Raw genomic sequence first — 13581 nt, forward strand, 5'->3', positions numbered from 1 at the left:
TCATCTCTGGCACATAGCGTTGGGTCAAGGGTCCACCACGGATGTCCGGTCTGCCAAGCACAGTCAGGGCAGGTACATTACTTACACAGCCCATTGGATCAACCTGGTGACCGATGGCAAGCAGGGAGTTTGTGGCTGTGCAGCGGACCAACTTGTGACACCTCCACGGCTTGCAGGCAGGCCTGCTGCTACCTCCTCTCCTTCTCCTCCTACTCCTCCTGCTAAATCCTGCTACATCCTCTTCACTGTCATCGTCCTCCTCCTCCTTGGCTGAGTGGCAGCGCAACTCTACTGGCTCCCCAGGGGCTATGCTGCATGCCAGGTACGACGGTGTCATGCCATCTTAGACATGTCTTGCCTCAAAGCAGAAAGTCACACTGGAGCATCTCTCCTGGCTGCTCTTAACAAACAGGTGGATCAGTGGCTGACCCTCTGGAGATCGACAACTTGGTGTGTGACAACGGCAGCAATCTCATTTCCGCTTTGAATTTGGGAAAGCTGACACATGTACCCTGCATGGCATATGTGCTGAACCTCATAATTCAGAGATTTATGTTGAAGTACCCAGGCTTACAGAACGTCCTGAAACAGGCCAGGAAGTTGTGTAGGCATTTCAGGCGGTCTTACACGGCCATGGCACACTTTGCCGATATTCAGCAGAGAAACAACTTGCTGGTGAGATGCCTGATTTGCGATAACCCGACGAGCTAGAATTCGACCCTCCTTATGTTCTCTCGCCTGCTACAACAGGAGAAAGCCGTCACCTAGTATCTCTACAACTACAGTAGAAGGACACACTTTGGGGAGATGAGGATGTTCTGGCCCAAGAACTGGACACTCATCCGAAATGCATGCAGGGTCATGCGGCCGTTTGAGGAGGTGACCAACCTGGTGATTCGCAGTGAAGGCGCCATCAGCGAATTGATCCCGTACGCTTTCTTCCTGGAGCGTGCCGTATGTAGAGTGGTGGCTCAAGCTGTGGAGGAGCGTGAACAGGAACAGGATCAGGAGGAAGAGTTGTGGGATCAATTCTCATCAGAACAAGATGTTTCCTCAACACCTGCGGCAGCACAGAAGGGGAGGAGAGTCGTGTGGGGAAGAGGAGTCAGACTCGGATGATGAGGAAGGTGTTTTTTTTTTTTGGAGGAGGAGGCGCCGGCAAAAGAACAACTGCAGCAGGCATTGCAGGGGGCTTGTGCTGCTCAACGTTCCCGTGGTATTGTTCGTGGCTGGGGGGAGGAGGAGAACTTACCTGATGTCACTGAGGAAGAGCAAGAGGAGATGGATAGTACGTCTGGATCCAACTTTGTGCAGATGGCATTTTTCATGCTGTCCAGCCTGTTGAGGGACCCCCGTATAATAAAAACTCGTGGGGAATGAGCTTTACTGGGTGGCCACGCTACTAGTCCCTTGGTATAGGCACAAAGTGGTGGAGATGTTTCCAAATCACATGAAGGCAGAAAGGATGCAGCACTTGCAGAACAAGCTGACAACTATGCTTCACAATACGTTTAAGGGTGATGTTACAGCACAACGCAATAAAGGTACCACTGCCAGTAATCTTTCTCCCATGTCCACGCAGGCAAGGACAGGACGCTCCAGCGATCTCATGGTGATTTCGGACATGCGGATACTCTTTAGTCCAAAGCTTTGCCTTAGCCCTTCCGGATCCACCCTCCACTAACGCCTGGACCAGCAGGTAGCCGACTACCTGGCCGTAAAGAGACTCTGAAGTCTCTAAAAAAAGTCTTTTTATTTCACAAATATGTTTAATATCTTAGCCCTAACTAAACCGCCGCATTCCCGCCGCTGTAAACTATCTAAATCCCCCTAACTCGCCCTCCCTCTCCCCTGCAAAATCCACGACTTTCTTGGTTGTGGATTTTGCTGCCCTAAGCGCTTCCGTGTGAGGCAGGGCTATGAGCTGTAGCCCTGCCTCATACGCTTCTGTCAGCGGCGGATCTCCGCCTCTCCCTGCCCCTCTCAGTGAAGAAAGACTGAGAGGGGCGGGGGAGAGGCGGAGATCCGGGCTGACAGACGCGCTGAGAGGCAGAGCTGTGGCTCATAGCTCTACTTCTCACAGAAGCGCTGCCCGGATTGCCCCCCGGGGAGTTTGGGGGGATTTAGATATAGTAGTTTACAGTGGCGGGAATGTGGCGGTTTAGTTAGGGCTAACATATTAAGCATATTTGTGAAATAAAAAGATGTTTTTTTAGAGACTTCAGAGTCTCTTTAAGTGTGGATGTAGACACTGTAAGCAGCGATGAACCCTTGGACTACTGGGTGCGCAGGCTTGACCAGAGCTGTCCCAATTTGCCATCCAACTTCTGTCTTGCCCTGCCTCAAGCGTCCTGTCAGAAAGGCCGCTTGACTGCCTTCTCCGCCACCACCAGGACTCCAGGTGGATTCCTGAATTTTTAAGGCCGTTGCTAGCAGCAGCCGCTATAATAATTTTTCTGGTGTGTGTGCATGCCTGCCTAATTTTTCTGGCTGCACTGCAGCTGTAACAACAAAACAAAAGGCATGTACATGTGCCATTTCCCCTTCGTGATCATTACCTTGCCGCGGTGAAGGGGCTTGCGTATCACAATGAAGCAATGACCGCTGGCTATATGAGTGTCTGGGGGGGGGGGGGGCACACCCAAGATAATAAGGTCGTTGCTTCATTGCGGACAGACCAAATTCGATCAGCTGGAGAGTCGCTGTTGTTCTATCATTGAGCTACCACAGCCCGGCGACCATATGGGCTTGAAAACCGCCACAGCCTGCACTCTCGCCATGGTGCGCACCAGTCCAGCACGGCCGTCACTACACAAACAGCTGTTTGCGGTGCGTTACACAGTGAGTTTGGTGTGTCAGTGTGAAGCAGTACTCTAATTACACTCCCTGATTGATGTATACGCATGCAAGATGCTTTAAAGCACTTTGGGCCTCCAATTTAGCATGCAATCTGATTTCTGCCCTTAAAACGCTGCTTTGCGTCAAATCCAAATTTTTTTCCCTGGACTTTTGGCGTGTATCCCACTCTTCCATGCCCCCCTCGAGGTGTTAGACCCCTTGAAACATCTTTTCCATCACTTTTATGGTCAACATAAATGTTTCTAGTTTCCAAAGTTCGCCTCCCCATTGAAGTCTATTGCGGTTCGCAAAAGTTCGCGCAAACCGAACTTTCGCAGAACTTCGCGTTACAGGTTCGCAAACCGAAAATCGGAGGTTCGAGCCATCTCTATTGTCCTTTAAGTCCTTATTACTTAGGGCCTCTTTCCACTGTAAAATGGCAAATGTGTTTCTATGAAATGTTTGGAGTTTTTGTAAAATCCCATTCAGTTGTAATGAATAGATCAGAATCGCAATTACTCAAAAATGCAGCAGAAAGTGCTATTAAGATTCCAAAGGAATCGCTTTGCACTTTTGATCTATCATTGCGATCGGGCAGTCACTTACGCAGTAAGTGGAAATGGGCCCTTTACCTCCTGAAGATCATTTTTGTTTCATCTTCCTTTTCTTTTTTGTATTTTCTTTTTTTCTGTGGCGAGGATGCGACTGAGAGGTTCTGTACTAGTCTGGAAAGTTATGGGTTTTCATTTATCTGTGTAGCAACACTTTGGTTTATTACTCAAATGCCACAGCTAATTGGACAGTCTGTACAGAATAGTACAGAATAGTTTTCACATTTCTGATAATTGTTCTAGTCTGTATTGACATTACCTTTAGGGTTGGAACCCACAAGCAATCGCTGCGGCGCTTTTAACCTCCCTGACGGTATGAATCCTTCCTGATTTTAGGGTCTAAAAGCAGTACAAATTTTTCATGTGCTTTTAGACTCTAAAAGCAAGAAAAAATCATACCACGAGAGAGCCTGGAGCCTTGTCCGGTAAATGCTCTGCATGCTGTGCATTATACCTACGGAACGCACTACAGCGCTGATGTGCCCATGTGAATGTACCACAGAAATATCATTGCATTGACGAAATGCAATGGATCTAGTGTGAAAAGGGCTTTAACCTCCCTGGCGATATGATTCCTTCCTAATTTTAGGGTCTAAGAGCAGTATCATTTTTTCATGTGCTTTTAGACCCTAAAAGCAAGAAAAAAAAATCATACCATGAGAGAGCCTGGAGCAGCCTGCATTTACCTCCCCGGGATCCAGCGCTGCAGTTCTCCCTCTCTTCTCTGGGTGGCTGTAACCCTATAGTGAGATTGCTGTCTGTCATCATGACGACAGTCGGTGATCGCACCACGGGGATGCAGAGGCTCCATGGACAAAAAGAGGAATGGCCGCCAGCATCTGGATCACCCAGGAGGTGAGTGAAATCGCCCACTGTGCGCAATGCTCTGCATGGACCTCCCGGCGGCTACCACGAGTGTAGCTCAGGGTTTTCACTCTGAGCTCTGGTTTTTCACCCCAAGTCTAGCTTGTGGTTACCGCTAAGGAGGTTATCCATTTTTTTAATGAATAAAAAAAAAAGTCTCATGTATGTTGCAGTAAGAAGTTACTGGGGTAGGATCAGACATTGCTGGGTTTTTTTCTTTGAACTGTACTGCTTAAACTATTTCACCTTTTCATGGTAATTACATCTATGTTTTTCAAATTCCAGATCTATTTACCCATTATAGCAGTTACTATGGAAACGTTATACTCTGTATTTTGGGTAGGTGTATTACCTCTTGCAGGCAGTAAATGGATGGTTTAGTCAATTAATTAAAATGTCACAGGTGTCAAACATTTTGAGCTGTTGTTAATAAAGTGAGGCCGATGCCGTATAGAGGCCGAGTGACACCGCAGCCCAAATCTTAGCATGGCTTCCTGTGACTGCACTCATGATGATTAAGCATACAACACTTTCTAGAGAACTAAATAATGCTTCTCTACCATGAAACACAGTCATTTAATGAATGCACACAGCTAAAGAAGATTAACTCTAGTTTTCTTTTATTGCATGGATGTGGATTACTGTGTAGACTATATTATATTATTAGGATGTGGACTATTGTGTGGACTATATTATAATTTGCTGTACACCTCTGATTAATGTTTGTGTTATTTTCAAGAAAAAAAAAATCTGATTGGGTGTGTCTGAAAAATGAGATAGAAAGATATAAAAACTGAATGTTTTATTTGATGTGATTTATTTTATTTATGATCTAAATTTTCTCAGGTCGCAGTAAGTTTGGACATACAAGATGATGTTGTAGGTGTTGTAGCTAGTTTGCACTTCTCTGTCACTTTTCACAGAGGGATGATTTACTCTATGTTTATGCCCTTCCTGCTTTCTCACAGATCATATGAGAACAGCTGAGGGATTTTTAGCTACAGAGATGGATCTGAAAAGAAGGACCTGTACTTTTTCTTTACTTGGATGCTCCTCCTACCCCCCACCCCATTCAGAAATAGATCTCCCTAGCTGTAAACTGTTTACTTTATACTGTGAGGCAGAGAGAAAGAGAGTGACACAGGATCAGGTACACAGAGCTGCAGCTAATGATTATTTGCACACATTTGAAGTTATATTTCTACTTTCTATCATTCTGAACAGATTTTTACTCACAGTATTACAGCCAGTGAAGATTGTTTCTGTATGTTGGATGTGCTGGGCACAGTCATCCATAGTAATACCCACAGTGAAAACTGTTCTCTGTAAATGTCATATTTTCTTCACATAGAACATGAAAAGATGAAAAAAAGCCTTTGTATTGCTATTTGCTAGTAATTTCTGGAAATGTATGTGGCATTTAGAATTTTAGTTAACATTGATAGTTGTTCCTTAAGAACCTCTGTATAGAGTGTTGACCTTCCACACTAGTAAATGAAGCGGTTTTATTCCTGGGCGTGTCCCCACTGTACTTCCCACTTTCTTTGATTTCAGTACAAGGTCTCTCCAATCAGAACTCAGAAAAATATACGTTACCAGTCTTACCCACTGTGTCCAAAACTAAAATAAAAACCATTGGGGAAGTGGAGATGTACTTACATCTGTGTAGGGCATGCCAAATTCATACTTACCTTTTTTTTAGGAACGGCCCAGCAATAGCCTAATTGTACTGTAAGGTTGAGGTGTTAGTTGTTGAGTCTGGAAGGGAAAAGGGTGGGGGGAAGAGATGGATTATATGTCTCTATATTATATTTTATAAAAAAAAGAGCAGAGAAAAACAGAAGGTTCTTCTAATATTACAGTATGAGAGTGAATATGTTGCCAATAGCAACTGTCATATTTCAAGTTTTCAACTATCAATTTTCTTCTGTAAATTCAAATCCAAAACTTTCAAGGTGGTTGTTATGGCAACACATTTCATTCGTTTTCTAGAGGTCAGTTCTCTAACGTTATCACTCTGACGTTATCCACCTACCTATATTTCTCCATTTATTTGTTTCTTCACAGTATTTATCTGTACAGACCTTCAATCTTCCTGTTTAACTGTTTTGTGATTCTGGATAGTTAATATTAACAAAATCAAAAATATCTTCTCAAATCAACTCTGTTCACGCTTGCAACTGACTTATTTAGCTGATCCCTCCTCAAACCCCTCCCCCATTCTCACCTGTGGTGGTTCTCAACTTCAGAAGTAGGTAGCTGGAGCAGCTGGATAATTTCCTGGTTAAAGGTGTTGCCTTTGATGTATTGTTTGAGCATTTGCTCAGGGTTCAAACCCTGGCTCAAACAAGTACATAGGACAGTAAAGGAGTCTTCGGGCAAGGCAACCTAATACTCCTGGCTGCCCTTGGAGAGTGCCCTAATTGGCTCCAACTGAGAAGTACTTTGAGTATGCCAGGAGAAAAGTCCAACATAGACATTGTCTTCAGAGCAACTTGTGCTGCAGTCATGTCCTGACAGACCCCCCCCACCAATGCATCACAGAAACTCCTGCACTAATCTGACATTGTCGCACTCCTTCCACTGCATCATTACTGTAGCCACACCACCAATGCTTGTTATTCTGCAGGGAGGTCATTGAATGTTATAGTCACACTCCCTTCCCACAAGTGACAGCAGGAGGCCAGGTCATTGCAATGGTGTTGGTGCTGTCCATCTCCAGAAGACAATGAATATCTGGCTAAAAGTCCCAGCATGATGGCATTGCAGGGGCTTTGAGGTTCTTTTGGAACAATGGACTAGATTAAATGTCTGATCAAAAGACTTGTTGTTTGAACGTTTATTAATTGGAGAAATGTTAGAGTCATTTGTACACATGTAAAGACCTAACAGTTGTTTGAACGACAGTTGGTCCAACGGATCCTCTGAGCGGGTCAGGCAAACTGGCTGTTATCAGTCACTCGACAGCGCGAACCACACGTCCAACTTGTCATTCAAACGACAAGTCGGATGACAATTTGTTTGAAAAAGATATATGTGTGTACGTACCTTTAGAGTGGCTGGGAGTGAGGGGCTAAATAAAAAGAGAAGAAAGTGCAAGTTTAAAGGAAACATCCAAGCTAAAAACAAACAAAAAAACTCCACTTACCTGGGGCTTCCTCCAGCCCCTGGCAGTTGTTCTGCGCCCTCGCCGCAGCTCCGGTATCCCATCATTTTCTTTTATATATAAACATTTACAGAGTAGGTTGAATGTTTTACTCTCACTAATCAGAAGCAGCCTATTATGTGACCCAGAGTTGGAATACATGAACTATTATTGACCCTTTTCTATCAATCACTCACCTGAGCTCAGAAGTTGTATTCTGCCAGGAAAACTTTTATGGCTGTAATTTGCTTATCAGTGATGTTTACTATATTCTCGACAAGGTACCGACAAAACAGAAGCTGCATGCCTAGAAATTTTCAGGCAGCAAAATAAAGCAAGTAAAAGTCTGGTTATTAATAGGTTCTGTACTGTGCATACACGTTTATCTCAGCATGTCACTCTGGTACCCTTTAACCCTTTCGGGACCGGCCACCTAACCCCCCTTAAGGGCCAGGCGTTTTTGCATGGGGGCGGGGGGCGTGTTTGAAGGGTCTAGGCAGCTGGATCCCTTTTAGGGCTTGCTGGGCATGGTCTCCCTAGTGTAGCCAGGTGTCCCCCCTGTAGCTGGCAGTCTTTACTCACCTCCCAGGCTCCAGCGATGAGCCGCTGTGGACACCTCCGCTCTCTCCAGCATCCTTGCTTGTACTGCCGCTAAGTCCCGGTCGCGGCTTGGTGACATCATCAAGCCGTGACCCGGGACCTAAGTCACAGCGAGTGGAGATGCCGGGTAGAGTGGAGGACAGCGCCGATGACCGAGGGAATGGCAGAAAGGTGAGTGGATCCTCTTCTTTCTCCCCTACTGCCACAACTCTTATGGAGGTCACTACAATCCGCCGGTGATACGCGATGGCTCCTGGTCACTGAGGGGAGATGTCAGCTGTCATATGACAGCTTAATCTCCCCTCTCAGGTACGCACGATCGCGGCGGGAGTGGAAACGGATTTCTAGGATTCACGCCGCATCAGGCTAGAACAGCCAAAACTGCGGCGTAGGATTTAATATAGGCGGTCCCCAAAAGGTTAAATCAGAGTGAATTTAGAAAAAATTATAATGCCTCCTTAATAACATTTTTTTTTCTTAGATGTAAATTGTAAAATCAAAGTTTTGGGACCACGTTGAGTCCCTTTCTCGAGGTAAAGGCTGCAGCAGCCACTCACTGATCACCCATCGCTGTACAGCAAGTGCAAAGGTGCCTTGAGGCATTTCCCTTGCTTTGAGCACTGCCTATGCTGTGGACAGAGTCGGCCTATTGAGCCTTGAACTTGATAAAGCGATCCAACGTGGTCCCAAAACATTGAGTTTACAAGTTACATCAAGAAGGTGCTGGTATTTTTTCAAACTTTGTTGAAGGTAGGTGGCGTCATCCTCCGGTTCTACTGTGCCACCATAATGTAGAATTATTGGCCTTAAAGTGAACAGAGCACCATTTTTAGCACCCAGGATATCTCAATAGCACATTAAAAATGCATGCTAACAATGTGGCTCAGTACTAAAAATCCATTCTCTCTCTTCTTTTTACATTTAAATGTTTGTAAGAGGCTTTTATTGCTCTAATGTCGGAGGCCTGCCATCCACAGAAAAAGCAGGCAGATAAGGATTGCTGTGATTAGCAGTAGCAATGAGCAAACACAAGCTTTCATCAGTGGGGTGGGGTGGGGGGGGGATGTGCAGAGATAATACACTGTACTTCAAACAATTTAGAGAGTCCCACTTGATTACATTTACACTTTCCCCTGGATAAATAAGGGCAGGGGAAAGGGGGGGGGGGGGAAAGGCAGCTCCTGCAGCTATTAGAGACCTGGACAAACAGCAGAAAAATAAGCTGTTTACATCCCTTTAACTTAGTGTGAGCAAGACTTTCATATATTAAATTTAATTGGGGTGATTGTGCCTGGTTGTTTGCTGGCTACACACATGAGCTCATCACCTGCACATTTGGCTGGTCTCCACCTGCTGCAAGTATCCCAACTGGAGGGGCCTTTTAATCAGAGTACAGACAGTTACAAAACTAAAAAAACACTGGCATTTTTAGTGGATGAATGAATGGGTTGAATCATATGCAATATTTCAGAAGCATAGATATGAGCTGCATGCATACATTTTATATTAGATTTTCTGAATTAAGTGTGACATTTAGTGGACATGATCAAGCATCTGCTTTTATTAGGGCAATTTACAGAGAACAAAGTACATTAGATATTTGCAAGACTGTGCCTGTACATAAATATGAATGAATAAATCAAATTATGCTCTAATATGCACCACTGTATGCAGGGTCAGTATAAGAGTTATGTTCTGCTTCTGTCAAACACCATTACGTATAGATCGTCAACAACCATCCAGTCCATGTCATTAAAAAGCGACACACTGAGAGTCTTAATTGCCAAGGGTCACTAAACACAAATTATCTCATTTTTGGTGGTTTGGGTTGAAGTGGAAGGCAATTTTTTTATTTACCGTTTGGGAAGAACAATGAATCTTTGTCAAGCTTTTACTGTTCTGTGCTCCAACTGGGGAGATTTCCTGTTACTTCCTGTCTCATAGACACAACAGAGATTGAGAGGAAATATGCCTGAAGGGCGAGGAAATCTCACCTTTCACAATAGGGAGTTTTAAAGAGGACCCAGGATTTAACTTCATCCCAATCAGTAGCCGGTACCCCATTTCCCACAAAAAAAAGCTTTACCTTTTCTCCAATACAACATCAGGGATGTCTGTATGCTTGACAGTGTGATGCCAGGGCCAGGGCCATGACAGTTTCCTGTTTCTGAGCATTGTTGCATTGTGGGAAATTAGAGTAGGGCAGTTGGTTCCTGTTTGTTTTTATGTCTGCAAGTAGTAAAAATAATGACCCACAGGTTCAAGGTGGATCAAAAAACATGAACGAATTGCACAGTGAATATAAATCATGTGTTGATTCTTAACTATATTATGGTAAAGCTCCTCCAGAGTGGAAATTTTTATATATATATATATATATATATATATATATATATATATATATATATATATATATATATATATATATATATATATATATATATCTTCCTTCAGCCCTCTTCAGGTTGTTTGCACCCTAGCCGTCCTCCTGAGATGCTTCATTCTTCTGCTAGTCAGCCAGTTAAGTCGTTTAGATGGGGCATACTACTTCACCCCCATCGCGCTCCCGTCATCAGGAGCGTCTGGATGAGCACGCAGCCGGACTGTGCATATGCCAACTCACAAACACTGGAAATGTGGGCGAGCCCTGGCTCTCTTACTTCCTGGGACTTCACCCTGGAAGTGAGAGAGCCAGGGCTCGCCCACATTTCCCTCTAGGTATCGCATGGTGGTTTGGGGGCCTCGCTAAGTGAGAGAGACTGGGGCCCCCGGCTGTCGTGCGAACCAGTGTTTGTGATTTAAAATTTTTGTTTTGCAGCTTCCAGGATGTGGTTGACAGGTGAGTGGTTAGGGAGGGGACTGTGTGGGAGATGCCTACACGCGGCGGTCCCTGTAAAAGATGTAATCAACGATTACGTCCAACCGAGCCTCCCACCTGAATGCTAATTTATGCAGATCCTGCTAGATCGGTATGGCAGGGTGTATGACCGTACACCTGATTGGCTGACTGGTGCCTGCTGGCCAGATAGAGGTAGGAAATTGCCTGAACTGGTAGTGAGCAATTTTGTGTGTTGCATATGCCAACTCACCCTGACTGGAGGAATTACTGTGCCGTCTAGTGGAGGATCGAGGTGGCCGAAGAGGATGGCGAGGGAGCAAACACCCTGAAAGGGGCTGGAGGAAGCCCCAGGTATGTATGCATTTTTTTTTCATTCGTCTCAGGTACACTTTAAGGCCATATTCACAAAGCATGATAGAATGCTTTACTGCTTGCCCATAGCAAATTTCAAAAAGAAGTGCTGATGGAAGAACATTGATGGAACAAGTAGCAATGTTCCTCCTATGTTTTCTGGCTCCTCCCTTGCTCTCTATAGGGTCACATGACATTGGAAATGTCATATAGGCTGACCAATGAGAGAACAAAAGAATATTTCTCCCCTTCAGTCATATTAATGGCTATGATTGGTGACCGCGGGTCACAAAAAAGAAACCGTTTGGGACCGCTGCTCTAGATCATTCATAGGTCATCAGGGATATGTGAGGGAGCAGGCTGGTGTTGTACTTTATACTGGTTGAACTCGATGGACGTATGTCTTTTTTCAACCAAAATAACTATGTAACTATGTAATCATCCATACACAGGCATTAGGAGCAATGAAAAGAGGCCCTATGGCAATGTCACATGATTCTGCTGAGGCCACAAGGGTTCTCCTCCCGTTTCCTGCCTGTATTATTGGGTACCTGTACTTTGTTGGCGGGGGAAGAAGGAAGATTTTCTGCCTGGTAAGGTTGCCTTCAAAGCTGAAAGGCATGCAGACTAGCTTGAATTAGAATGTGGTTGTAATGCCTGGCAGATCTCCTGCTTTCTTTCAGCCACTATACCCCAATCTAGTGCCGTAGCTCTGAGCTCGGCCCACGTCTTCACCTATAGACAAGCCCTCGCTTGAACAGGACACTGAATATGTCTCCTGACTTCAGTTACCCCCAAGTCTTAACGTGCAAGATATAGCGGCTGAGGCCGAGAAAGCTAGAGTATCACCAGAGCAAACAAGACTATGCAGCTGGGTGATATTAGGTAGTAGAGCGGAATGCTTTTGTGGGGGAAGTTACACAGATCACACCAGGAGCTATGAACAAGGGAGCAAGATTGCTCAGAGCGACCACAGCTCTGAGCTTCCGATAACCACCACAATAAACAAGACACAATGGTTGCTCAGTGCGACCACAGCACTGAGCATCTGAGGTCCACCACACTGAGTAACAAAGACAGACAACAGACAGATGGAATGCTTGCCAATCTAACAAGACACAATGGTTGCTCAGTGCAACCTCAGCACTGAGCATCTGATGTCCACCACACTGAGTAATAAGGACAGACAACAGACAGACAGACGTAATGCTTGCCAATCTAATGTCCCAGCAATAGCAAACATCCACACTGACACGGATTAGACAAACAAGTAGGAGCGTAACTAATAGCAACCGCAGCCTATAGTTACGTCCACAAGAACAGGACAAGCAAGAATCCTACCAGTCACCAACACAGTGAAAGCAGTCTCCAAACTGTCACGATAGGAAAAGACTTCACGGGTGCAGTGAACGTCCAAGCAGGTAACCAACCAAGTAATAATGTGAGTGAGTTTTGTCTTGTATGCACACAAAAGACACAGCCTGTCAAATTCCCCCTCATCTGTGACTAATCACAAGTGTAATTTGATCTCTCAGCTGTGACGGCTGGCTGCCTCGGCAAAGCAGCTAATTTGTAAGCACAGGATGTTAACCCTATGTCTGATTTCATGAAAGCAGGGAGTAGACACACTGCAGATTTATTGCAGGATTTGTATCAGCTGTTGCTAATCTTTTAGAGCAAAGAGGAGTTCTGAGTTCTGGTCCGCTTTAAAGTGAGACTGAAGTGAAAATAAACGTACGATATAATGAATTTTATGTGTAGTACAGCTAAGAAATAGAGCATTAGCAGCAAAGAAATGATTGTAATATTAGTTCCAGTACCGGAAGAGTTAAGAAACTTCAGTTGTTAACTGTGCAAAAGAGCTTCTCTGAGATCTCCGACCAAACTTTGGTCAGCTACTGTGCTGTTTTCTGGAGCACTTATACAGTACATCACAGAAGCAGTCAGAGACAAATTTTAATGCAGGGAAGTTAAAAAGCTCATTAGCTCTGCTTGTTTTATGGTTTAAAATACAGAGTGTGGCTAGTATTTGCAAATATGACAGAATTATGAAGTTATAAAAAAAAAAAAGCTATATACAGTAGCTGAAAATAAAAATATGAGACTATTTTCTTTGCTACTAATGTTCTAATAATTATCAGTACTACATATACAATTCATTAGCCCATATGCAATTCACTTTTTCTCCTGAGTTTTCTCCTAGGAGATAATTTTTTGTCTCATAACTTTTCTATTGAAAAGGTACTAAAAAGTAGATAAAAAGTACAATAAAAATTATTCCGAGTATTTTCTTGCTTGCTTGTAGCTTAAAAAGATATTTTATTGACAGTTGT

The 13581-nt window shown here is 44.3% G+C and overlaps 1 protein-coding gene across 2 annotated transcripts in view; it reads left to right on the top strand.

Moving 5' to 3' along the window:
• Positions 1-13581, top strand: part of CLEC3A (C-type lectin domain family 3 member A) — a 126876-nt gene that overhangs the window by 83708 nt on the left and 29587 nt on the right. Inside the window, exon 1 of one of the 2 annotated variants that reach the window (XM_068260567.1) lies at positions 4226-4304. The exons of the other annotated variant lie outside the window; for it this stretch is intronic. Within the exon in view, the coding sequence (XP_068116668.1) occupies positions 4259-4304 (46 nt within the window). The 5' untranslated portion in view covers positions 4226-4258. Of the gene's footprint in view, positions 1-4225; positions 4305-13581 lie in introns of those variants that run through there. 2 annotated transcript variants of the gene reach the window in all.

This window comes from Hyperolius riggenbachi, chromosome 11 (assembly GCF_040937935.1).
Source record: "Hyperolius riggenbachi isolate aHypRig1 chromosome 11, aHypRig1.pri, whole genome shotgun sequence".
Classification (NCBI taxonomy): domain Eukaryota; kingdom Metazoa; phylum Chordata; class Amphibia; order Anura; family Hyperoliidae; genus Hyperolius; species Hyperolius riggenbachi.